The following is a 26,953-nucleotide window of genomic DNA, read 5'->3' on the forward strand; positions in this document are numbered from 1 at the left end:
CTCAATTCATAATGGCAATATGGCATAGTCATTACTTTGCTGCTTATTGTATTAGAAGGACTGAACACTCATGCTACTTTTTTTTTTCCAATATGACTGCTGAAAAGAGAAAAAAAAAATGAAACTTACTCTAGCTTTTTGTTTTGCTATTTCATCTTCCTCAGGCGACAAAATTAGAGCTCATTGGATGCAGAATGGTATCAGGATCCCACTGAACAACTTTCCTGGCAGGAAGTCGAATGGCTTCAATTATAAGAGACGAAGACTCTATTTCTGTTCGACTTCACATACCATGGCCAGGCTTTGCAATGGTCCACAAAGCCCAACATGAGATTTCAGCAACATTTGATGGTAATCACAAAAAAACTATTAAGATGGTAATCACAAAAGAGCTGTTAAGATGTCAATACGACAATAATAACCTTAAACTACATTCATGCTTATATGTGAACCTCACATTTCAATTCAGCTATTTACATATGTATATGAACTTTTAACTGACTTTCATACTGATCATTATTTTTGATATCCAACAGCTGCTCAAATGAGTTGCCAAACGAGCTGTTTCCCGCCGCCAAGGATGCAAGTTAATATGTAATGGTAAGTTTGGCTAACCACTTTTCACAGAAACACATATCGTCTTATGCCTTTGAATCCATTTTGGAAATGCAAAGGCCAAATCTAACCATTTTTACCTAAAGTTGGTTAGGTTCTTCTAATTGGAAAATTGTAAATACACATCTGGTCAACATACCAGATTTTGAAATCTATGAAAGAACCCTTTAGCTATAATGCTATATAATGCATCAATGTCTCAAGTAACCACTGTCTTATAATGCCTCAACAATATTGTTATACTATTGGCAACTATTAAATTGAATAAACACCATAAAGTCTGAGCGCAGTTATCTAATGTGATTTGCAGGTAGCTGGAGAAAGCTGCACTATTTGATGAGTATTTTGTTAACAGAAAGCTGTATCCAAATGTTGATTTCTACTCTGGTTCAGATATAGGTACTTGTCCTTGTATAAAGATATGAAAGCTTGTAGGTTCCTGTTTGTAATTGGTAAGAAAGTATTGACTTCTTGTTAAACAGAGTAATCAGATTTCCAACGGAGTTCTTCCCAGTTTTGTTTGCAATCCCTCGAATGGTTGGTCACATGGCACACTGGAGAATCCCTGGGTGATTCTGATACTAAGATCATGAGGTCTGCACAGGTTAGTTCAATTATGTGTTCAGGCATCTTGAACATTGTTTTTTTTTCTTTTTTCTCGAGTTATTGTAAATGAACTTGTATGTCCTAATCATTAGTTGCTTCTATGAGTGATCTGCCATGTTTCTGGCCATGCTGTTTCTCAGCTTTTCCCATCTTCTGTTATTCAGGTATATATTGGGGAGTGGCTCCGGCACTATATGCCATTGAAAGAACGGACACTAAGCAAAGATGCAGACAAATTGTCTCAAGTTTCTGTTTCAAACGCCTCTAAGCGTCATTTGTCTGAATCTGGAACTAGAAGTGTTATGTGGTTAAGTGAAATACTGTTAAATTGCAATTTTTGATGTACAAACAAACTAATTAATTGTTTTTAATTCAATGAATAAAATAAAATCTGAAATGACAATTGGGGTATTTTCTTTTATTCAGTTTTAATTTTTTTTTTAAATTTTTTTTTAACTAAATGCAAGGAATGATATGCAAGGAATTCTCCTTGTATATTAGCTAACCATAGTTAACCTCAGGTGTTAATTCCTTGCATTTGCAAACTCAAATGCAAGGAATTTTCAAGTTGTTGTATTTGCTCTTTTGCAAGGGCCTCTTTGCAAGGACTCAAATGCAAGGAAAATTCCTTGCATTTGGGTTAATGCAACGAATTTCCAGTTTTTTACAAGGAAAAAATTCCTTGCAAAAAGCCTTTTTTCTTGTAGTGTTTACAGGTCGTTAGTATTGATGATAAGGGCCTCCCCACAGGGGTGATGGCCTCTAAATTGGCACAATGGGGGCTCGCGGTCGCAAAAAAGGACCTCGAAACGCTTGGACATACGATGCCATCTCCAAGTTTTAATTAATGGATCACGACCTCATGGAGGAAGAGGTAGCGGCCTTTCGTTCTTTGTATGATAGATTGTCTTCATATTTGATCGAAAAAGAGGCCTATGCACAAGTAGCGACATTGGAATACATCGACGAAGAATTCTCCGATCAGGAGGAGGAAGAAGAGCCTATCCGATTGGCTCCAGCAGCATTGGATGATACACCGCCAAAGGTTAGAGATCCTACAGAAAAGTTAAATTTGGGCACTGAGGCGAAGGCAGTGGAAGTGGCAATAAGCGCAAAATTAGAGCCTGATGAAAAACAGGGGCTCATCAATTTATTGCGGGAATATAAGGATTGTTTCGCAGAGAAATATGAAGATATGCTCAGATTATCTCCTGACTTGGTCTGCCATAAACTGCCGACTATCCCAGATCAAAATCTGGTGAAGCAGGAGTCCAGGTGAATGAACTCAGAAACCCAGGTTTTGGTTAAGGAGGAAGTCAAGAAGATGTATAAGTCAGGAATCATTAGGGTAGCCAAGTATAATCAGTCGTTATCCAATGTTATTCCGGTTCGAAAGAAGAATGGCAAAATGAGGGTGTGGGTCGACTACCGCGATCTCAATAAGGCCACTCCCAAAGACGTTTACCCCATGCTAGTAGCAGACATGTTGGTGGAGGCAGTAGCTGGACATGAACTTCTCTCCTTTATGGACAGAACTGCCGGCTACCATCAGATTCCAGTGGCGGAAGAAGATAGACACAAAACTGCTTTTAGATGCCCAGGTTTCGCAGGAGTTTTCGAATACGTGGTCATGCCTTTTGGTTTGAAGAACGCAGGAGCCACGTACCAGCGAGCAATGAACCTAATCTTCCATGACATCTTAGGGAATATTCTAGAGGTTTATATAGATGACGTAGTCATTAAATCCAAGCAGCGGTGTAGTCACATTGCAGATTTGTGAAAAGTTTTCGAACGTATGCGGCGTCACAAGCTAAAGATGAACCCTACGAAATGTGTGTTTGGGGTTCAAGCAGGTGATTTTTTGGGATTCATTGTACATCAGAGAGGCATTGAGGTATCAGAAGATAAAGCTAAAGCAGTTATCAATGCCTCACCGCCACGAACAAAGAAGGAGTTGCAAAGGTTGATGGGGAAAATCAATTTCCTACGACGGTTTATTTCCAATTCTGCCGGCAAGATTCAGCCTTTTTCTGCTCTACTAAAGCTGCAAGGACAAACATAATTTGTGTGGGAAGCGAAGCATCAAGAGGCCTTTGATAGCATAAAGGCCTACCTAACCAATCCACCAGTTCTCGTTCCTCCGAAACCAAACCAACCGCTCAAACTCTACATCTCAGCGGCGGAAGCTTCAATAGGCAGCTTGCTGGCACAAAACGACGAAGCGGGAGTGGAGCATGCCATCTTCTACCTTAGCAAAACGTTAACAGATTGCGAAACCAGGTACACACCAATGGAAAAGCTATGTTTAACGTTATACTTCTCTGCATGTAAGCTGCGCCACTACATGTTGTCATTTACTACATGCATAATCGCTCAGACCGATCTGGTCAAATATATGTTGTCGCGGCCCATTCTTAGGGGCCGAATTGGCAAATGGATCTTGGCTCTTTCAGAATTTTCTTTACAATATGTACCTCAAAAGGTTGTGAAGGGTCAAGCCATCACGGATTTTCTAGCACATCATCCCATACTGGACGCTCTAGAGCTTCGCGAGCTAGAGGTCATGGAAAATTTATAGGGAAAGGAATGTCATATACATTGCTCCGAACCTTTCACCTATGGCCAGGCAGCGGTCATGTTACAACCGTGGGTATTGTACTTTGATGGTTCCCGAACAGATACCATGCCCGGAGCAGGAATCGCACTGGAGAATCCGGCTGGAGATCACTTTTCGTACTCATTCTAGTTGGAGTTTCAATGTACCAACAACCAGGCTGAATATGAGGCCTTAATCATAGGCCTAGAATTACTACTAGAAATGGGAGTCAGAGACGTACAAATACTTGGAGATTCTCTCCTGGTCATCAATCAGATGCGTGAAAAGTTCAGATGAGTTATCTTCGCGCTGGTCCCTTATTTAAACAGCACACTAGAACTGTTGGACCAGTTTGATGACGTGGATCTTGAGCACATTCCTCGCGAACCAAATTTCGCCGCGAACGAGTTAGCCCAGCTGGCAACAGGAGTAACACTTAGATATGGCGTGCTCAAGAGAATATTGAAAGTAGAGCATCGAATGCTTCCTTCTTGGATGACGAGAAAAGATCATCCAGACAACACGTCAGTAGCGACTTTGGAGCCCATTGATGTGGATTGGCGCATCCCTTTGATCAATTATATCAAACATCCTGATCAGACCGCGGATAGAAGGATTCGCTACCTTGCCCTCAACTATTTCCTCAGAAATAATGAGCTGCATAGAAGAGGAGAATATGGCGTAGATTTCAGGTGTGTTTATGGTAGCAAGGCGAAACAGCACATGCGAGAAGCTCACTCCGGCATATGCGGCGCTCACTAGGTAGGTCCAAAGATGCGTTGGTTACTCAGATGACATGGATATTTTTGGCCCAGTATCTTGAAGGATTGTATCGCGTTCGCTAAAGGTTGTTTGGACTGCCAAGCTCCTGGGCCGGTCCAACATGTCCCTAATATTCCAATGCAGCCCATTATAAAGCCTTGGCCCGCAAGAGGATGGGTGCTGGATTTAATTGGAATGATTCACCCACATTCATCACTTCAACACAATTTCATCATCATCACGACTGATCTTTACAAAGTGGGTTGAAGCAGAACCTTTGAAGGAAGCATCTGGTGGCACATTGATACAATTCCTGTTCAGAAACATCATCTGCAGATTTGGTATCCTAGAAGTTTTTGTTTCAGACCTGGGGGCAGCTTTCATGGGTGGCGAAGTTGACAAACTGGCAAGAGAATGGGGAATATAGTTTGTCCATTCCAGTCCTTATTATGCTCAGTCTAACGGTCAAGCGGAGGCCAGCAACAAGATCATTATCAATTTTCTGAAGAAAATGTTGGAAGCTAATCCGCGACAATGGCATGAGACTCTTTGGGCCTAACGCACATCTAAGCGGAATCCCACCGCGACAACACCTTATGCTTTGATGTTTGGCCATGATGTAGTCCTGCCTTTGGAAGTCAACGTCCAATCATTACGAGTTCAAGAGCAACATCATCTCATTGGAGAAGACTACGTTCAGGCTATGTGGCAGGAACATGAAGACCTTAGCGAAAAGCGCTTTGAGGCTTGAGATATTTTGGTCATGGAAAAGCAACGAGGCGCTCACGCCTATGACAAGCAGACACGGGGAAGGAGTTACAGTGAAGGAGAGTTGGTTTGGAAAGCAGTTCTCCTGATTGGCGAAAAGTTAGATGGTCGCGGCAAATGGACTCCGAGATGGGAAGGCCCGTACATCATCTATAAAATCTTAGCGAAAGGAGCTTTTCATCTCAAGGACCTGGATGGAGATGTCCATCATAACCCTATCAATGGCAGATACTTGAAAAAATACTTTCCCAATGTCTGGGACTCGGAGGAGTCGTAGACAGTTTCTTTGCATAAGACATGGGGGGAAATTCTAGTGTTCCTACACTCGCGAAGCCCATTCATGAAGGCCTGTTTTTGAGGCCCATAATCGTTTCTTCGCTACGCCTACCAACACTAGGGGGCAACACTACACTATACTAAGCCGAGTTAGCGGCTTCGGAATTTTTTTTGAGCTTTGTCTCTTCTCTCGCAGAGAAAACACCTTCGCAGAAAATAGGGTCGAGGTGTGGATTTTCTCAAAACCTTCGCCGCGAGGCTCTTTTTGACGCGGAGCATATTTTAAAAGTTCCTATTATTTTCAATATATAACTATGGGGGCCTATATTTGGGGCCTTGCGAGACACAATTATTGGCTCCTCACTGATATTTGAATATCAGGATAAGAAACTATTATTGTATTCATAAAGTGGCTTTGCGGCCAGATGCAGTACAATCATTACAAAGCCAAAGGTGGCTAAAATACAAAATAGGAATCTTCAGATATCTTCTGAATCTTTCTTCAAATGGAAGCAGTTGAGGAACCAAACATCGGTTTGAGCCACGCCATTATCCCAAGGAGGGGCAGACTTCAGGGAAGGAAAAAGAAGAGGAACGGAGCACCCGCGGCCCCTTCAAATGGAAGCGGCAGAGGAACCCAACATAGGATTGTCCAACTCCATTATCCATGAGAAGGGGAGACTCCAGTGAAAAAAAATGGAGCCTCCAGGCCCCTTCAATAGGAAGCAACTATGGAATCCAACGTCGGGTTGAGCCGCGCCATTATCTATAAGAGGGGCAGAGAGTGAAGGAACCGAATATCGGCTTGAGTCTCTACACCCCCTTTAGCCTTGGTAACCACCAATAGTTGGACGTGAAGTATGGGAATAGCCATTCTATAGCTTGAACCCATTCCTTCAAAGAGTCCATCCCTCCAAGATTCTGTCAAGAAGAGAGAGGGGGAGAAGGAGGTGATAACCAAAGCCCCTTCCATCTGGAGGGCACAACACGGGCATGGTTCAGAAGGGAGGAAACAGAGGAGGAAAGACGAACCACAAAGTGGCCTTCCTCCCTTTCCCCGTTTTGCTCCGCATGCGGGATTCTAACAAAGATGATCTCGCATGACCGGAGATCCCACACTTGGAGCCCCCTCGTGTTTCTAAACCAATCTGAAGCCTGGCATTTTCCATCCAGACTTCCAGAAGGCCGAAACAAGGGGTTGTCTGAGATTAAGACATGAGGCCTAGTCCAGGCTTGAGATTTCGCCATAAGGCCTAAAGTCCAGAGGCTGAGAATGGTTTCATGAGGCGAAAGTTTGTGAAGAAGGAGAAAGAGAAGCAAGGATTGAAAGGCCGTTGTTGAGGATCTGAAACTCAGAGGAAGGTTTTTGGCGTGAACGTTCCCATCCCTAAAATGCACTTATTTATAGGAACAGGGCATGCAAATCTCCACCCTTGGATGGACAGTCGAAGAGAAGAGTCAAACTAAGTGTCAGTAAATCTTGATTAAGTTGCTCTAAATATCGGAAAAGAATCTCCACCCTTGGATGGACAGTCGAAGAGTCAAACTAGTAAATCTTCATTAAAGTTGCCCTAAATCTTGGAAAAGAATGGATTATTGGAGCGTGGGGGGAACCGAACGGTTTTCGAGGAGGTAACTGTTCCATTTTCAATATTATCTTTTCACGGTGGAGTTTTCAACAGTTAGTTAATGCGAAGTTAAAGAATCATTAAGAAAATAAAACCAAGAGTTTTGAGTTGGGGCCAGCAAGTGGATCCAAAAGATAAATATTAGTTAAGAAATAAAGATGTCGTCGGTACTACAAGAAGAATATATATATATATATATATATATTGTACTATAATTGGGCCTAAGGAAATCACTACTATAAGTCATAAGAGGCCTAAAGTGGCCGGCTCGCAAAATCAAGTTTCACACAAAGCACTTCAACTTGGAGGCCTGCAGCAAGGGCCTCATTTTCAATCAACAAGGCTCGTTCTTTAGCTTGGGCCAAGCGGCGAGTCAATTTTTCGGAGGCAGCCAAGGGAGCTTCCAGTTGGGCTTCCTCCGCACTGAGCTCGTTGTTCACATGGGCCAAACGAGCTTGGAGATGTAGGATATGGGCTTCTAAGTCTAACTTCTGGAGCCTTATCTCTCCTATGCTAGTGGCCCGATCATTCAAGGTGCCGCGAAGAGTCTCCATCTGACTACTAAGGTTATTCTGTACCACGCAGGCCACACGAGCTCGAGCCTCCATGGCAGATTGGCTAGCGCGGGCTATGTCAAGGTCTTTCAACAGCTTCTCTATAGTGTCGAGCTGAGTTGGATTGACCACACACTCTCGGCGAAGGAACACAATGGCTTCCCAGATCCTGGAAAGTTCTTCAGGACCCAGCCGCCGTTGTCCCAAAAGGTTTCGAAGCTCTGTCCTCGCTAGTTCAGCTGCGGTATGAGGAGTTTCCTCAAGGACTCGAGCTAGCTTTTCAAGCCTAGTGGGAGGAGGAGGCGGAGGATTCACAGCACGATCATAAGTCACCAATGCTAGAGGGTCAATTGGTTCCTCAATTCTTTCATCTTCAGCATAATTTCCCTCAACGACCACCTAACCTTGGTCCGACATCTCAGCCGTGGGAGACTCTGGAAATTCAATGCGAGGTTCATCAGTAGAGTGTTGGAGACGAGCAGCTCCGAGAGCAGAACATTCGGCCTCAACGCTTGCCTCGTTTATTTCTGAAATCAAGAGACCACCACTGCTTGCCTCATCCCCCAAACCTGGGATGTACGTCCCGCCGGCCAGATCTTTAGCGTCGAGGACCACCTCCTCGGTACAAACAGAATTCTGGTCAGGTTCAGAAATGTCAGAGAGCGGGTTTGGATCTAAAGGGAAATGGAAAGTATTGGCCAACAGTGGCTTACCTCTCGAGCTGTCGGGTCGATATCTAGTACATGGTCACCAAGAGGAATAGGCCCCGCTTCATTCACCTTTTGGACCTTTAGTGCCGCGGGAATCTCTATCGTCATTAATTCCTCATAAGCGACAGAAACCTCAGAGTGGCTTTCCACGCTTTCATGCTCTAGGGAGTCATCATCAGAGATCGTTATTAGAATGGTATGACCTTGCAGATTCTTTGAAGATGTGGGAGAGGGAAGAAGCGCCACGGGCTAGTTGATGCTTGAACTAGCGAGAGAGTTGGCTTTCCTACAGAGGCTAAGGATCCAACCTCGCTTAGGCGAGAGGGATCAGTGGTCCTCTGACGGACCTATCAAAAGATACATAGTGAAGATCCTGCCCGGATACTAAAATTTAAATAGGATAAGACAGGACCAGAGTTTACCAATCGCATTCTCAGAGGTTCGTCATCTTCAAAACTCTCTTCGACGAATTGAGCTCGATCGCGTTTGGGAGCGAAGACAGCAGTGGCCTGTACGAGAAAAGAATCACAACTCAAAAAGGGGGGAAGCACCTAATATACAAGTTTGGGATCGTTCTTAACCAAATTACCTCAGCAGGAGCTTCATCATGAGAAGATTCTCCCTCAGGAGTCTCCTCTGCTATTGCTTTTTATTTCCCGGCCTGAACAGAGGCCGTCCTACTCCCGGTAGTTCGCTGTAAAACACACTTAGGAATAAGAGCGGGAAAATCAAGACAAGGAAAAGGAATGGTGAAGAAAGACAAAAACTTACTGTTGCCCTAGGCTCGTGGATTTGTATCCATGGACGCGATGAACGAGAAGGTAGAATAGGTCGCGAGGGTTGTGCTGCAGGGTTGGAGAAGAGCTTAAGAATCTTGCGGTCCTTCGGACCAAGACTACTCATGCCACGAAAGATCAGGGCGAAGAGTTAGTCATATGGCATGTCCCAACAGTTCACGGACACTTCTTTCCACCAATCAGCATAATCATTGTTGACATAGTTGAGGGGGTACAGCGCTCTGACCTTAGGGGGAATCACTATCAAAGTAAACTGACTCTAAAAGGGGGCTGACTCAGGCGGGGCTAATCTCCGTCAAGAGGTGTAGTAATTGGCAGAATCAACCAGAGGCCAGGGTATCAACTGGGCCAACCCAAATTGGCGAGCAAAGTAGTTAGGGGCATAGAGCTCGTAGCTTACGAGGTCAGTGGCAAGACGAATATCCAAGCAGGAGATGGCGCGACGAAAGGCCAGGAGGGTTCTTTCGCTATGATCCCGTCCACTGGGCAAAAAGCCATCATTAAGGGGAGGAGGGAATCGCCTAGAAAGGACTATTTTTGGGTCTGACATCTCTTTCAGCAAGTACAAGTAAATAAAACACTCGGAGTAGGGTGGAGCTCGATACCTTACGTTACGGCAAAACCAATTCCCCAAAAGGGAATCGACTGGAGAATCTTTTGGAATATCACCATGACGGAAGCAAAGGAAATAAATTTTCGGCCAAAAGGCGAGGATCCAGAAAGGGCCACTAATGTCTGTATCGAAGGGGCGCATTACGGCTTTATAAAGGGAGCAATATAACGCACCCAATACAGGTTGCCCAAGGCCAACGCAAATACCATTGTAGAGAGCAGTGGCCAGAGAATTCCAGGGCCCAGTAGGTTTGTTGGAAGAAGTGCAAAAGATAAATTTGCAAATCCAAAATTCCAGGAATGCGATACCTCCTGTGTGGTCATGTTGGGTGTAGTAATAGTCGCCCCAGAATGGGTAGGATTTGCTGCGATGCCCCCGACCACCCATATGCATTCTCAAAGAAAATTGAATGCCATCAAACTGACCATGCACATAAGGGTCAAAGTCAATGGGCAACCCCGTAATGGTAAGAACATCCAGCAGAGTTATGCTCATCTGCCCAAACCGAAAATTGAATGTATTGCTGGAGGTGTTCCAGAAGCAAAGAACGGCGGCTAGCGGTGCAGGGCTGGTATTATGGGGAAGACAGAAGCATATATCGATGGTTTGGGTGATACCCACCGCATCCCAATGGGCCAAATCTCTCGCTCGAACCTCTTGATACCAAACATTTTCCTCGGGAGCGATGGTAGGCCAGAAACCCACTTTCCTCCTTGGTCCTCAACTGCTAAAATCACTGAGCACCTGCCGAAGAGCCGCTATGGGACGACGGATGGGAAGCCCATAATAGGCCATAGCATCATCTAGCAAACGATCGCGAGTTGTGGGACCCAGGCTCGCTTGATTATCAACTCCACCAAAGCCCATCAGTCGACTTCTCTCCTCTCCGGTCTGACTTCTGCATCGAACACCCATGTTAGTCCGCTAGGTGAATGCGGCTTTCTCAGTGATTTCATATGCCTGATCAATAACGAATGGTTTCTTGGGTGCCATTTCTGGGTTTTTTTTCGAAAATGGAAGATAAAGTTTGGAGGAAAGAGAGAACTTGAAACAGTTTGCTTTTGGGTTTCTCCGGAAAAGCAGGATAGAAGAAAAGCCTCCAAGAGAATCTGGCCAAGAGAGATGCGGTCTTGCTACTGGACACTACCACGGTCATGAAAGTGATCAAAAATATGCTCAAAATGGTCAACTCAATTATCATGCATGTGGATTTCATGGCTCTGGACGTTGTCATGCATATCATCAATTAAGCCATGGCCAACTTAATTATCAATTATGTTGTGGCCTTGGAAAGCCAATATGTGGCTTTTTGGTTGATTCAACTTCAAATTCTTCACCAATGTTTCAGGGCCATGCGGTGGCTTTGATATATGTGGAAAAAACATCTACAACCCACGTTGCATGAATGGCTAGAATAAATATTCTAGTGGCCAAAAGGGCGAGGGAGGTCAGAAATCTCTTTAGCCTTGAGGAATCACCATAGGGACTGGACCAATCTCTGTGGTCTTAATTGGATTGTTCAAAAGTACCAGAGCAAACCGTCATCTACTGAGAGGAAGCTGAACATCAAGATGAGAAGAAAACAGCTGAAGTGATGGAACAAAACACTCAACCTCAAGGAAATTTCTCCTTACTCAGATCTTCCTTAAAGGAAATAGTCAGAAAATGTTCGCGAAGAAAATTTGTTCGCAAGGAACACTTCTCCACTACACCTTGATTTGTGGCTCAGATATTTTTGAAGAATAATTTATTAGCTCGGCCAGTGAGTGGCTCTAGTTGATAATTAATTAATCATTATTCCATCTTGAGAATTGCATCTGAGGCGGCGGTGAAGAGATGACATTACACCTTTCCCTACAACCGCAGGGCCAGCGTAGTGGCTTGATTTTTTTTAATTAAACATGATTAAAACCCATGCGGTTTTAGATGCTAAAGTTGCAGCAAGTATGGTGGGTTCACTTGGTCACATGTCATGATGTCAATAGCCATGATTCAATCATCCGCTTCAGCATAAGATTCGCGAAGGATTAAATGGCAGCAAACAGTTTGCTATTCTGCATCTTATTTCGCCTAGTACTATAGGCCTTGATCAAACTTGATCTAGCCAGCGAAATGGCTCCAACACCTACATTTGAGAAAATCAACAGAGAGCTAGCGAACAAGGCAGATACTTGCTGCTATACACATGGTAAAGCTACCACCAAGGAAGAGCAGGATCCTCATTCGCGATCAAAAGCAGTCTCCTTGTCATGGGGGCACGCTAAAGTTCTGATCTCCTACAACCTGCCCAAGTTTAGCCAATTCACTGCATACTAGACATCAAATACATGGGGGGAAATAAAGTTGGTAAAGAAAGCGACAGTTCATGACAAAGGCAATTCAGATTGTGGCATTCAAGCTTTATGGCCTATTTAGAGGCCTATATGGAATCAGTCAAGTAATTTCAGTGAAGCCAATAAAAGTGGCTTTGGAGCAACGACATTATAAGAGCAGTGCTGATTCAAGACCTCTTCAGTTAAGACGAAGACCTTTGACTTCGAGGTCTAGAGGGCAATGTTTGAACCCAAAATGAGCATTTTGGCCCTGACAAGGCGTGTCTTGGAGAAATTGAGCCAATGTCAGTGGCTCAAGCTATATATTGTCGATAAGTTCGAAATATATTATTTAGAGGCTAAATAAAGCTTACCTGCAGAATTATGGAAGATTATGCAAGCTGCAAGAAAAGGCACGCCCATGCGAATATTCATACTCCATTCAATTAAGGAATATAGAATGCACGTGGGGAAGCATTCAACTACATTTCATGGTGGCCAATTGGAAAACCTATCATGATTCCATTAGTGCTTAATTGGAAAACCTATCATGATTCCATTAGTGCTTAATTAGAAAACCTATCATGATTCCATTATTGCTTAATTGGAAAACTCATCATGATTTGTTTAAGGCCAACCACTGTGGCCTGGTAGCGTATATATAGAGGCTAAGACGAAGTAACAAGACACAATTCATCAATTAATCTCTACGATTATCCAAGGTTCTCCAGAGCAACCCCTCTCATTTTCTTACCGGTGACCACACTGCAGTCCCAGAATACTCAAGAGCCGACTGTCAGTGCCACCAAACCCTCTTTCAATGTGGTTCGGTCCTAGTATCCTCGGGAGCCGACTGTAGTACAGCGACCACAATGGTTACGAAACCAGCCAAGTAAGGGTAACGCCTCCCAAACCAGCCAAGCTAAAGTCACGCTTTAGCAAGTTCTCCCCACTTCCCAATGATTTTCACTCTGCTTGATCTACGACGTTGAGTATCGATTGTGTGATTTTGAAGAAGCTTAGCAAAAGTCCTCACCACGAGGCACAAAGAATCCCGCAACGGGTTGGTGCTCTCCTTGTCCACAATCGCTCGAAAGAAGTCAGGTCAAGGGACACCCCCGATGACCGCACCCGAATGGTACTGGCACGCCCACGCAGAAAAGAGACTGTTGACTAGCTGCAACAAAACTGGAGCCAAACACTCATGTAAACCTAAAAATCTAATGGTCGATTTGCCAATATATGATCTAAAAGTGAGTCTTACAAGAGATCCTTTAAAATGACCGAACAATAACAAAAATTTGTTTTACAAAACAAACACAATGAATTGTACTTGGCATTTTTGTGACTTGAGAATGTGTTTGGTAAAACTTTTTGAAAACAGTTTATGGGAAATAAAATAGTAAAACTTGTATGGTCTGATTGTACTCATAAAATAATGAAAACAAGAAAAAGTCATTTCCGCAATTTACACGGAGGTTCGGTATTGTCTCTGAGAACAATTCTCCTCCTTTCAAAATTCAATGCACCAAACGTATATTCTATCCGTTTTTGAATTCATAATACGAAAAACAGTATCCTAAAACAGCACCTAAGCTTCCTCGGTTTTTGAAGTAATCCAGAAAATGTTCATATATCTAACAGTCATTTAAGCCTTTTTGAGACTTTTAGTGTCAATGACAAATACTGGAGACTCATTCAAAAAACCAAAAAAAAACTCAAGAGACAAATTAACCCAGAAGAAAGGTGATTTAATTAACCAAACCCAAATCCCACATCCAAATAGTAAAACCCTAAGACAGGTTTTACTTCCGGATCTGATGTGGCGCAGAAGAGCTGGATGGAACATCCGGAAGCTCTCAACCGCAATACGCCGCCGTATTAACGACGAGGGCGACTGGTCCTACGCCTCCGAATGGTGGGGCACCGAATCGGACGGCCGCATCGTCCTCCGCTCCACATCCGACAAAGGAAACGGTGTCGTCTCCGTCGCCGCTTTCCCTGCCTCCAATCCCAGCAAGCTTCACTGGGCAGCAACAGAGAGATGGCTAGAGCAAAGGTACGCAGAGATAAACAAAACCCAGTGTTACAATGAGAAGTTCAGAGTGCTTGGATATGAATGGCGCGCTCTTCGTTTTAATGATGACACTCGCCAAAGCACGGTCAAAATCTTGGCTGCTTTCCGGCAATCGGAGCCGGCCTCTTTTGCTCTTATGCAGCAACCTCATTGCCTCGCTGTTCCATGTAAGTAAACCCTTTTACTCTGCTCATGTGATTTGGGTTTTTCATTGATTCAATACCCAGTTCATATTTGTTTGATTACAATTGGATCAAATTTGCTTCGTATTGTTTGGCTATTCAGCTTCTTCCATCAGTGTTTCAGTATTTTTTTTTTTTTTGGGTTAGCACATTTGGTTATGTTTCTTTTCTGGATATACACATTTGGTTATGTTTCGGTTTCAGAAAGAATGGAAATATTTTTTGGTTACAATAAAGAATGGAACTTTGATTTGTTAGTTTTGATTTTTCAGATCTTAAGAGTATGTTATCAGTTGGGTTGGCTACCATAGCTTCTTGTGATTTCAATGTGAAGAAAGTGGCGACTGGGAAGGAAAAGATGAGTATTTTATGCATTGGCCATGGAGGAGGGAGCTTGCCATTGTTTTTGGCTAGTAAAATTCAAGGTAGGCTGCATTTCTAGTTAAATGTTAAGGGAATGAAGTATGTGCCCATTTGTTGTTGATTTCATAACGATGTGTTATGGCAAATCCTATGAGAAGTTTGGTAGTGCATAATTGGGTTTTAAACATTTGGACTTAACTTGGAACTGTCTTCTCCCTTCAGGTGCTGCGGTTGACATAGTTGAAATCGATCCTGTTGTAATCTCAGCCTCGGTTCAAGCTATGGGGTTTCCTGCTTACTCAGTTATGAATCCGTCAGGCAAGCGCGCTTTTTCAAAACCCGATATCATGGATGAGGTTCTGTGGAAAGGCATCCACGAGAGGCTGTTTCTCTATGAATCAGATGCTGAGGATTTCATTCTCAAAACCACCAATGTATATGATATGATCTTCATTGATGCTTATGACGGGGAAGACATATTCCCTCGCAAGTTGTGGGACACAGATTCACCATTTATGAAAACTCTCAGCAGTCGGCTTCACCCCGATCATGGAACGGTTGTGGTGAACCTTCATTCAGATTCTGAGGTTTTGAATCCTGATGGCTCTGTTCCGTCCATTCTGGAGCAAGTTTTGCCAATGGGAAAGTATGTCTCCCAGGTTTGCCAAGCATACAAGGATGTGGTAGTTGGCAGTCGAGATTCTGGTTTGGGGTTTACTGTATCGGTTCCTTGGATCTGCAACATGTCTATGGTTGTTTGCAGAGGTTTTGGGATTAAGGGTGGATACACGAACAGGGATGTGATGTTGAATACTCTCATGTCCAAATCATTTGAAGTTGAAAATGTTCTCAACTTACCCTTCTCATGTTTGCAATATGTAAAGAGAGGTTTTAGTCTTCTTGATTAATACAAATGCCAAGTTTTTTCTTCACTACTCTAGCATTCAAGTTCTGCCCTTTTGTTGTTGGAAACAAAGGAGTTTTGTGTTGTAGTTCTACCACTATTAGCAATAGCACACAGGTGCTTTCGGATTTACCATTGGATCAAAAATGTGATTGTCCTGAACTCAAGTCAATAAAATCTTCTCTAACTAGCACTCTTTAATTGAGAACGATTAGCATAATTTGATTTAAGCCCCAACCATCAGAAGTTAAGGAAAAGATACCAAACTCAAGCCTTCTAGGATACATATATTATCGACTACTCATTATGCCTTTTTTTTCTACAAAAAATTGTCTCAATTATCGATCTTAAACAAAACTCGTACAACGGAGAAACGATTTGTTGTACTACACACCGATGGTGAAACGTAGTCACTACATGTTTACTAATTTAAAAATAACAAATCCTATACTTTAAAATGTAAAATTTAAATTTTAATGTATGTTTTAACAACATTTGAGTGGAACGATACACTGTTGACGTGATGTATCTAATAATCTGAGAATCAGCTTTCCACATAATAATTTTACAATATGGGTGGGAGAAATTATAATCGGGATAAGCAAATCTCATCTTTCTTTCCCACCATTATTCCTTCCATTTCCTTTACAATTTCTTCTCTATCAAGTCATGACATCGAATTTTAATATTTAACCCAAACAAAGAAGTTTGAAACGGGCCGGGCCGGGTTCGTTGTAAAGCAAGAAGAGTCCATGTCAAACCGACCCGACGCTTTATAAAACCCTAAAGACCCGAAGCCAAAACCCCAAGCTCTTTCGTCTCTTCCTCAGAAACAAAAACAAAGACACAGATTTGATGGCGTCTGAAGGCAGAAAGCGAGTGGCTGTGGGCAATGACAAAGAGGAACAGGGGCTGATCACGAGGCTGTCACAGTCGACGGTGGTGCAGAAGGCCAAGGGGTTGGCAAACGACGGGTCGTATGTGGCGAAGAAGCTGGTGAAGAGCACGGGGAAGGCGGCGTGGATCTTCGGCACGACGTTTCTGATCCTGGTTGTCCCTATCATGGTCCAGACGGACCGAGAGCAGCAGGTCTTCGAATATGAGTCCCAGCAGGCCATCCTCGGCCGGTAACGTTCGTCGACATGTCGTTCTCTATTTCAAGAATTTGTTTTCGTTAATTTTATCTGTTACTATTGTCAAAACTCATATTAGTTTCATGTACGTGGGTTTGATCTATTGTTCATCAGTTGGTTTATTTTGGGTTTTGTCTGATTAGCTATCCCAATCCTCTTTACTGTGAATCCGAAAACTATCTGGTATATAGCAGTTGGCTACTATCACAAGCTCATACACAAATTTCTCAATTTGACGAAACCGGGAAGAACAAATCGAAAGTAAAGGAAGCAATGTAGGACATGTCCAAATTCAATATGGTGTGGTTAGAGACTCTACTGGTGAGGGGATTACAGGTTTTCAAATAAACTTGGGTATTGGGGTGAAATTTTAGATGCTGAAGCTTGGGGGTTATTTCATGGTCTCAAAAGTGACTCAGAGTTGCAATGTTGCTAAGCTTGTGATTGAGTCGGATTCTGCAGTTCTGGTCAACTTGATTCAAAGTACCAACTTTGGTTGCCATCCTCTGGGTTCTCTTATTGCTTGTTGTCCCAGATTGATTGCTACTTTTGAAGAAGCCTCAATTGCATCACATTTACAGGGAGTGCAATATGACTGCAGATGCATTAGCATGACTATGGCCTCATTACTCTTTCCTCACCTCCTGTCTTTTTTGATGAGCTTGCTGATATCTCAAGACCCAGGAAGTCTGGGATTACAAGTGGTTATTTTTCTGTGTTTTGGTCTGGGCCTTTTTCCTTTTAGCCAAAAAAAAAACAAATCGATGAATGATAAAAAATTTGCTGGCCGGACTCTTCTTGAGACAGCCAATAATGACTATCTGAATCTGTTCTTGTCCTTTTGTTACAAGCATGGACTAGTAGCATTATTGATGTGCATCTCTGTTTGCTAGCCAAATGCAGACACTGCTAATTATCCCCAATGATGACATATCAAATCCCTCTGCATCTCTCTGGTCATTCTATTCTTCTGCCAACATCTCTAAAGCTCACACACACAATGCAGAATTTCTGTCATCCTTTTCCTTTTATTTGCATGTGAGAAACGCATTAACCTTCCTCTGCATATAAGTCAGTCCCTCTTTATTTCTAGTCTATCATCTTCCTCGCTAAACCCCTTAGGTTTTGGTTCGGAGACGCAGCTATTCAGGACTCTTGCATTACCCTCAAGTTTGTGACTGGAGACTTCCTAGCAACCCCGTTGCATCGTCCAAGGAGAGGCTCATGCACAGACACTACATTTCACCTTTTGGCAGTGGAATTTCTGTCTTGAGAGCACAACTGTAATAAGCAAGCTACCACATCTCTCCACAATTACAGCTACCATTTGAAAATATATGGTACCGGTTTACATCCCTCACAATGATTTCCCTCTCCAACAACCTACACAAATATTTAAAAGCCTCGTGACAATCTCTGCAAATCCTCAAATTCTTCACAATCCTTAATGGCTTCCCCGGGGGTGCAGCACCACTTACCACCCCAAATGCTACAGCCAGCTTCTCACTGTGATACCATAGGGCTTCCTTTTTCTCTTGTTCCCCAACCCCATGCAGCATCTCATTCTGTAACGGCACATACCCTAATTTTTCTATCCCCTTCATCAATTCTGCCAACTTTACATATATCTCATCTGTTCTTTGATGCCTTCTATCCCCAGCCAAAAACACATGAACTTTTCCTCGCACTTCAATCCAACTCCTACCTCCTTCTTTCTTCACCCTCCTATCTTTCATCATCTTCCTAACTTCTGCAACTTCATCCCACTTTCCTGCGGATGATAACACATTTGCAACAATAACATAAGCTGAATCGTCCTGCGGATCAATTTCCAATAACCGTTGAGCCATGGACCTAGCCAAGTCAGGTGATTTATGATAAGCTGCACATGTTAGCAATGTTCGCCACACTGCAGCATCAGGCACAATAGGCATTGTCATTGCAGCCCTTTCAGCATCTTCCAACTGACCAGCTCGGCCCATTGCACCAACCAGACAAGTATAATGCTCAAGTGCTGGTTCCAACCCGTAATCAGCCTTCATCCTGTTCAACCACCAATCTGTTTCCAAAACCAAACCCGCATTGCCAAGGCACGTCAAAATCGCTAAGAAGCTATATTCATCCGGTACAAGCCCTTGAGCTTCCATTGCATTAAAAAGCTCGACCGCTGAATTCTTATCCCCCTGTTGCGCATACGCCGCAAGCATAGCATTGCATCCCACTGGACTCATCACCAGCAAATTCTCATCAAAAACCTGTCTAGCATCAGACACAATCCCGGACTTCCCATACGCATCCAACAAAGCAGTCCCCACAACCACATTCGCATCAAGCCCCGTAACAACAGCATGTGTGTGTATGATCCTACATTGCTCCAAAGCAGCAAGCTCCGCCGCGGCCCTCAATGCACCCGAAACAGTATACATACTCGACCCAACATCTCTACATTTCATGTCAGCGAAAGCCAAAAGCGCATCAATGGGCCTCGAGTTCTGCGCCAGCCCAACAATCACCGCGCCATAGCAGACAGCATCCTTGTGGGGAATTTCATCGAGCACCTTCTGGGCATAAACCGGCATCCCACATTTGGAGTAGAAGTGTATGAGAGCCGAACCCGAATACGGTTCGGCGGAGATACCGAGCTTGAGGGAGAGTGAATGGAGGGAGAGACCGAAGGAGAGAGACGAGAGAGAAGCGCAGGTTTTGAAGAGGGTGGCGATTGTGCGCTGGTTGGGGAAGGTGGGGTGGCGGAGCATGGAGACGAAGTGGCGGAGGGCGGCGAGGGTGGTGGAGTGGGATGAGATCAAGGCCGTCCATGAGACGACGTTGGGTGATGGGATTTGGTTGAAGAGGCGGAGAGAGAAGGAGGTGAGGTTGGATTTGGAGCAGAGAGTGATGAGGTGGTTGTGGAGGGAACGGTCGGCGTTGTGGGTTTTGATGGCTTGGGCGTAGATTGCAAGAGGGTCGGCGGCGTTGGGCTGTGGCAGCGGCGGCGGGTCGGGTTCGAGTGGGTTCGGCTTGGGGAGGGTGGTTGATGCCATTAGAGGAGCTTGGAGATCGGTACTGAAGTCTTGGATGGGGTTTTGGAGGGGTTTATGTGCACGCTGATTGCACGTGGGTGGTTTTACTTTTTATTTTATTTTATTTACGCAGGGAAAGAATTAATCTCTAATGAGGAAATTATAATAACGATTTTTGAAATCGATTATAATTCAAACGACTCTTCAAAATGTTGTGTTTAACACTTCTTTTGAATCGTTGTTATAAAGTATTCGAGAGAGAAAGCTGGTTTTTATTTATATGGTCAGTGGATTTTTCAAAAATGAAGTGGAACACTTAGCTCAATATAGCTCGAAGTTGACTCGATTTTAGCTTGTTTGAGTTCGGCTCGTAAATGAAACGGGCTAAGTTTGAGCAATAGGTGGCTTGCCCTTTGTTGATTGTTGATGACATGAAGTATTTTCCTATTTGATCTCTTGATAATTTTAGTCTCTGATTCCTTCAAAGACTCATGAAAACCCTCAAGTTCCTTCACATTCTTGCAAGTTCAAATGTGAATGGTTTAATGGATTGAAGAATTCCACCAAACAAGCTTAGTAGTATGAAAAGTCTAGAATTCTGTAGTAGCAACTAACAAAGTAGTATGAAAGCAATATTGGTGCAGTGCATGAATTTACTCTGACCTATCATTACATATTTACATTCAAATCATCCATCTGTTCACAGCTTGCCAGCTTGGCAATGTCCCCTATATTATTGAGTTTTTGCCTTTTTATTTAGTGCACGTACATTTCACTAATCGAATCATCAATTATATATAAAGAAAAAAAATTGTCAAATATTACAGCTTGAGAACCATCTTCACCAGTTGTTAGTTACTAAAACCAAATGCTACCAGCCAGTGTTCATCTGAGCTGAAATTGATTTGTTTAGAAGCTTCACAAGTCATCATATTCATAACCTGCAAACCCATCTTGGTTGTATTGATTTCCAAGTTAATTACGTCAACTGATGTACCCAGTCAAAGAACATACCAGCCCCAATATCCCCTTTCAATCTGGATGAAAGTCGAATACAATTTGCGCCTCATTATGTTAGAATCTGAAAATGGCTTAGTAATTGAGCTCATTAAGAGCTGTATTCTGCTAAGATTGTCAATTGTTCTTCATGATTGATTACATATGAGTTTGTTGTCCAAAAATGTTCTTATTCACCTTAAATTTCGGCAATTCAATATTTACGCTAATGGTAGAGGATTTTACAAATTCTTTTTGTACGCTAACTTTTTATGCTTGATTGTACCTCTTGGTCATGTTTCTTAAGGAAAACAGTAAAATAAGAAAGAATTATATGTCATTTAATAAATGGACAGAATGTTGAGTGAGGACGATTGCATTCACTCCATACTATTTAAATTTTTTTGTTTTGTCTCATCCCTACTATTTAAATTAGTAAGAGATGTTAATACACTCTATACGAGCTTAATATGACATTGTATGTGCTCGGACTTGTTGATAAGAATTGACTATTAATTTGAGTCAAGTTATGGTCTTTTATTTGGAATTTTCATCCTGGTGTTATTGTCCTAGTAAGCACTCATAGGATCGATGTTGGATTTTACACCCAAGGACGAAAGAGAAATGACATTTGGTGAAGTAAATAAGGTGAAGACAAGCCATAAATTTACCACTGTATTATTAGTTAGAATCTTCTACAGCACAGAAAATCTTCAAACAGTTTGATGCAAGATTTCCCACCGAATGAGGGAGTACTACCAGTTGTAGAGTCTATTCCACCTAGGGGCCCTTTTCATCCCCCGTTCATTTCTGAAGCTGAAGAAAGTCTCTTCTAATGTAACATCAATTGCTGACCGTGTTGTTTTCAAATTCTAGTATCCAACGTATCAAATGTGGGACTTGTTGGGTTTGTTCTCTTCTGCACTCATTGCTTCTACATATCACATGTACAGCTTCATAACTGATCATAATGTATCCCTACAATGGTGTTTACAGCAGACAGCAGAGGATGAGATTTTCATGTTTCATCCAAAAAGAAGAAAGCAACACAACTGTGATACCAAAAAGCATGTAGGTCACATACACATAACTTGTTGGTGCTAACTAGGATTATTCATTAAACAAATTTCTCTGATATGCCAAGTCAAAGTATAGAATTTCAAAAAGCAGTATACGCATGAAATAAAGCATTTGGAAGTGTAAACCCTTGGTTATGGGCCATTAGTGATCTTCCTAGGTGCAAAAACAGACATCCCATGCTACATATATTGGCCAATCTAGGGGGTGTCAAGTAAGGCTCACTTTAGGTTAGCTTAGCTTAAATCGTAACTGGCCGTAATTTTTAGTTTATGAAAGTTATTTTTTACCAACTTCTATAAGTAGCAGTTTAATAGTGTAATTTTTAGATTAAATTGCTTTATTTAATTTTACTAAACACTTTTTGCTACTTAATCTAAAAGTTGAGCAGTTTTTCACAAAACATAAACTATGCAAAATTGATATTTACTATAGATATTTGCTAAAGTGCGACTTAGGCAGGGGTAAAATGTGTTGAGGAAGTTAGACAGGTTGCTTCAGATAATATATGTATATGGTGATCTTTTCAACATCAAAAGATCATTTCTTTAAGACCTTATACCTGAAGACGAAGTGAGCTGAGAGTTTTCTTAGTAACCAAGAAAAAAATAAAAATAAAGAGCATTTCAAAATTCAAAATGCAGCAACTGCTTCTTGCAACCTTCAAATTCACAGCGGTGTATCTAAAGCTCGTTCTTTTTGGTCTGAGAATCAAAAAGCTCAAAAGCACGTAAACTGTTGTTTTCTGTGTGTTGTATGGCACAAGAAGGAATATTAAACTTGCCTCAAAACAATTTTGTCACATTCATTGTCAGCCAGTAAATTAATACGTAAAACCCAGAAAACCAAAATTTTAAACACAGTCTGAGTACTCTGTAAACTATGAGAAAGAGGGCGCATTTGCAAGTTGCAACTTTCTCAAAAGCATAAAAGTTGTGAAGAAATCGGAGAAGCATTGGTCTGCAGAATTGAGGAAAGAGACAAACAGTCCCACATGGCTCATCAAGAATAAAGTAATAAGAGGCCAAAATCTGTTACTCCATCCTCCACTATTTTTTTTAGTCCAGATTTCCATCCAAAATGACAGACATTCATGATTCATTCTCCCACATGATATTTCACCTCTATGAGAAAAGAAAGAGCTTTTCTGAATGCTTCTTTTTCCAACAAAAGGATCATGCTCAAATTAACCCCCATTTGCCCATTCCATCACCACAAAATCCCCCATATTCTCTCTAAAAGAAGAAAAAGAAAAGAAGAAAAATTGCTACAAGTATCCACCTTTAAAGAAGGTTGCCTCTTTGTGAAGTGAGAACCCATCTTCTCCTATCAATAATCTGCATAGAAACAGCATATTCCAACCAATGACAGATTAGTATTTGGTACCAGGAACTAATTTAAAAAAATGAATGAAAGAAAAAAAAAGAGGATTCATCTCATATTCTCAAATCTAGAATGTGCATACCATCATGCTTCTTCATCAAATTTCTGGCAAACAACAAGAATATGACTAGGAATCCAACTCCAGCTGCTCCTCCTAAAATAATAGCCACAGTCTTCCCTGTATTTGACCCTATGTCAATCAATAACATATTACATTCCAAATCAGATTACTTACCAACATATGAATATTTTATAGAAGTAACATCACTCTTTGCAAGTGAAAAATTGAATCAACTCACCAGAAACTGTAAAAAGAATAAGAAAAAAGAAGGGTCTTCTATCCCCAAATCCAAAATTTCAGAACTTGGTTTCTGCCATTTACCTGATGAAGATGAAGAGGATGATGATGATGATTGAGATGAAGATGAAGATGACCTTCTGGGGACCCCATTTGGATAGTAACTGTAACTCACAAAGCACTTATGGAGATAGATTTGGCCTGAAATGGAACTCCCACATTCAACTTGAGCTCTCTGCACTGCACTCTTCATACACTCACCACAATCTGAGTCACCCACATCTCCTTGACACTGACCCAAGACATAGACTTGTTGGTAATTTGTGGTATAAAACCCATGACCACTAACCACACCATTCTCCAAAACAGTGAAAGCAGTGTCCCTTCTCTCTTCAAACCCAGACCCTGCAATGTTTGTTCCCCCACAAGTCTTGTACAACATTTCCATCCCTGAAATTTGGGCAAACCCAGAAATCTCATAGAGCATGTAGCAACCAATTAGCTGAACTCTAGCAGCAATGGTTTTGCCACAGAGACTGTCAACCATTTGGGGGAGTTTGCTCACACAGCTGTAGCAATCAGAGTTGCTGAGGTCACCTCTGCATTGAAAGAGACCAGAGATGGTGGTTTGGCCACTGCCTGAGTTGGTCTTGAAAAACTTGGCCTTGGTGGATTGTTGAACCAGAGACCCAAAAAGGGCAGAGAGGGATTGGGAGTAAACCCCAGTTGGATCTGAAAAGGTCTGCTTTGCACAACCTTTGTACACCATGGAGGTCATATCAGTGGCAGATTCAGCAACTGGGATGATGAGCTCAAGATTGGAGAACAGAAGCAAGTAGAGGAAGAAAATGAAGGGTTTTGAGAGTAAACCCATTTGCTTTTTCTGCTTCTGGATCAAAACATTTCAGGTTTTGGGAGGATTGAGAGGTACCCAAGTGAGAATGGACAGTAAAGATTGAATCTTTATATGACTTTTCAGCAATTTCTGCTGAAAGAGTTTTGGGTTTTTGGACTTGGTTTGGTTTTTGGGTTTGGATGGTGTAGCAGTGGTTCTGGGATTTTTAGGCTCCCTCTGGCTTTGGATGGCCTACCTCTCTGTGCGCAATGCAGAGAGCCAAAGGGCAAAGCGGTATCTTTCTTTACACAGGAGTCCAGAAGGAGTACAGTGTATAATTGATAGTATAGTAGCAAATAAATGGTTATTTATGGGAATGATAGATCATTAGCTTTAATAGAAGTGTTCTTTTTTAAATGTTTGAAAGAGAATGAGAACAAAATGGCATTGTATAAAATAAGGAAAATAGCAATCTTAAAAGAAGAATAAATATTCCCATGTGTAAAGAGGTCTGGGTTGGGCAGAGTATCACAGTGTGAAGGAAAAGGATTTTGGTTTTGGGGAGGAAGAAAGTTATGAACTTTGAGTCTTTGACTGAAAGTACATGAGTAAAATTAGAGCAATTAGATTATAGCAGTTTTTTTTAACTTTTATACGGTATACATAAATAATGTTGGGTGGTCCACTCATGGAGCCTGAACTTGTAGTCTTGAATGAATTACTAGATGTCTACAAAAAACTACAAACTTGGAGGCAAATTGTACCATTTCTAGCTGGTAAGGACCAAAAAAAAAGCCTTACATTTTTGTCATATATATTTTGATGAGCATCACTTTTGTTACTTTTTCTGAAATATAATTTTCTATGGTCACATATTGTGGCTTGAAGACTTGAAGTACCAAATTTTATAAGATATAAAAACGCAGAGCATTTTAGCTGTATAAAACTGAAGAAATAATTAATGTTGAAAAGGCCATCATGGATGCATATAGCTGCATAATGAAAAGAATTAACCATTTTTTATTTAGAGCTAGTACATGGTATTTTTTTTTTTTTTTAACATCAAGAATAAATACCCTCTTCGAATTTTGCACCATCAAGTTAGCACATGTTGCATGTAAGTAAGAAGAAGATTTCATGGAGCCATGTCCTCTTCTCCTTCTTTTCTTTAATCAAAATTCATTATTATGCATTAAAATGTGAAAAGTGCATCTAAATACATAAATTTCTTTAAATACCAAATCAAACATGAGCTATCTGAACATGAAATTGTGAGCCTGAAGAGGCTGAAACTAATTTGCTTTACCAACCAAATGAGGTGGAGTACTTGAAGGTGTAAAGTTTTATTGAACTAGTTTGAGAATATGCCTCACTAGCTTCTTACTAATTTTGCATGTTGCTTAGTTTATAATTGTGCTTTTACTTTTTAACTTTGAGTTGTATTGAAGTAAGAATAACTCACAAGATCTGTCAAACCATTACCTCCCTATCTCAAGCAAAGTGATGAAACCATTCTTGAAAGTTGAATAATGATAGAAAAATCCCAGATTTGGATAGCTTGTCGTGCTCCAATTTAATGCTTGCAATCAAGTGTTCATAATGGGCAGTGTATTGTATGTATGACTTGGCTTCAAGGAGCGCTTGTAAAGTTGTCGGTCACCTCTATTCAGTGAGTATGGATAAGGATGATAAGAAAATTTATGGTGAATAGGATGAAGGGATGCATCAAATTAATGGTTTGATGAGAAGATGTGAATATATTGTTGGGAAAAAGAAGAAGAAGAAGAAGAAGCTATATCATCCAGTCAGCCACACCACACAAGCATATTGATCACCATGTCTTCGAGTCTTTGCTTAAGGGCTATTCCTTCGGGTTACTTAAGGAGTGGACAGGGAAAGAGAATGGAGTAGGTTATAGTTAAATTTACATTTTATAAACGGGTCGATCATGTGAGTCACACTTGTTCTATGTTTAACATTGTATGAGATTAGTCGGTTATGTGAGTCTTTATTTAAGTCTTATCAATGTCCACTTTTAAATCGACTAATCTCACTTAGTCCTTTTTTTTCTTTTTTTGAAACGCCGCTTAGTACTTGTATGACTACAAAAAAGTGTGTTGTATACTACTAATTGACCATTTGAATAAAGCTATTCCAACTAATGACAAAGGGTCATAACCAACTCGATGCAATGTTAGTGTAGTGCCAATTAATGGTTAGTTGTATGAATTACACTAATCCTCTGTTTACCACTGTATCATAAATGAGATGATCTTTACTTAAAAAACAAAAAAAGTATACCTGTCTAATTGATTTGTTCCTAAGTTGTGAATTATTGTGCCACATATCCTTGCTTTGCAAGATGATTTACTTAATTGTACCAAGATCCTTTGAATGAAACCTTACACCTAATGACATAGGTGGTTAAGTAATGAATAATAAACATTA

At 41.6% G+C, this 26,953-nt stretch overlaps 3 protein-coding genes and 1 long non-coding RNA gene across 5 annotated transcripts; 2 read left to right on the plus strand and 2 right to left on the minus strand.

Annotated features, from left to right (window-relative positions):
• The first annotated feature begins 1,159 nt into the window (after window positions 1–1,159).
• On the plus strand, window positions 1,160–1,592 carry LOC121052563. Its single transcript, XR_005809479.1, has 2 exons — window positions 1,160–1,219; window positions 1,386–1,592. It is a non-coding gene; the product is annotated as an uncharacterized LOC121052563 (long non-coding RNA).
• Window positions 1,593–13,836: 12,244 nt separating this feature from the next.
• LOC112198301 lies at window positions 13,837–15,791 on the plus strand. The gene is made up of 3 exons (XM_024339396.2): window positions 13,837–14,481; window positions 14,769–14,921; window positions 15,082–15,791. Exons 1-3 carry the CDS (start codon window positions 13,914–13,916, stop codon window positions 15,765–15,767), a joined length of 1,407 nt encoding a protein of 468 aa, XP_024195164.2. The 5' UTR covers window positions 13,837–13,913; the 3' UTR covers window positions 15,768–15,791.
• A 1,567-nt stretch (window positions 15,792–17,358) lies between these two features.
• LOC112198090 (putative pentatricopeptide repeat-containing protein At5g52630) lies at window positions 17,359–20,252 on the minus strand. Its single transcript, XM_024339133.2, has one exon. The coding sequence runs from the start codon at window positions 19,935–19,937 to the stop codon at window positions 18,192–18,194; it is 1,746 nt and encodes a 581-aa protein (XP_024194901.1). The 5' UTR covers window positions 19,938–20,252; the 3' UTR covers window positions 17,359–18,191.
• Window positions 20,253–21,564: 1,312 nt separating this feature from the next.
• Window positions 21,565–25,004, minus strand: LOC112198092 (plasmodesmata-located protein 2). Of its 2 annotated transcripts, XM_024339136.2 has the most exons (4): window positions 23,755–24,995; window positions 23,455–23,562; window positions 23,271–23,326; window positions 21,565–21,890 (listed from the first exon to the last, which is right to left on the minus strand). In XM_024339136.2, the coding sequence occupies exons 1-3, from the start codon at window positions 24,542–24,544 to the stop codon at window positions 23,319–23,321; spliced, it is 906 nt and encodes a 301-aa protein (XP_024194904.1). In that variant the 5' UTR covers window positions 24,545–24,995; the 3' UTR covers window positions 21,565–21,890; window positions 23,271–23,318. The 2 variants fall into 2 exon arrangements, with proteins under 2 accessions (XP_024194904.1, XP_024194905.1); XM_024339137.2 differs by lacking the exon at window positions 21,565–21,890 and having other exon boundaries at window positions 22,999–23,326; window positions 23,455–23,550; window positions 23,755–25,004.
• Between the last annotated feature and the right edge of the window lie 1,949 nt (window positions 25,005–26,953).

Source organism: Rosa chinensis, chromosome 4 (assembly GCF_002994745.2).
Source record: "Rosa chinensis cultivar Old Blush chromosome 4, RchiOBHm-V2, whole genome shotgun sequence".
Classification (NCBI taxonomy): Eukaryota; Viridiplantae; Streptophyta; class Magnoliopsida; order Rosales; family Rosaceae; genus Rosa; species Rosa chinensis.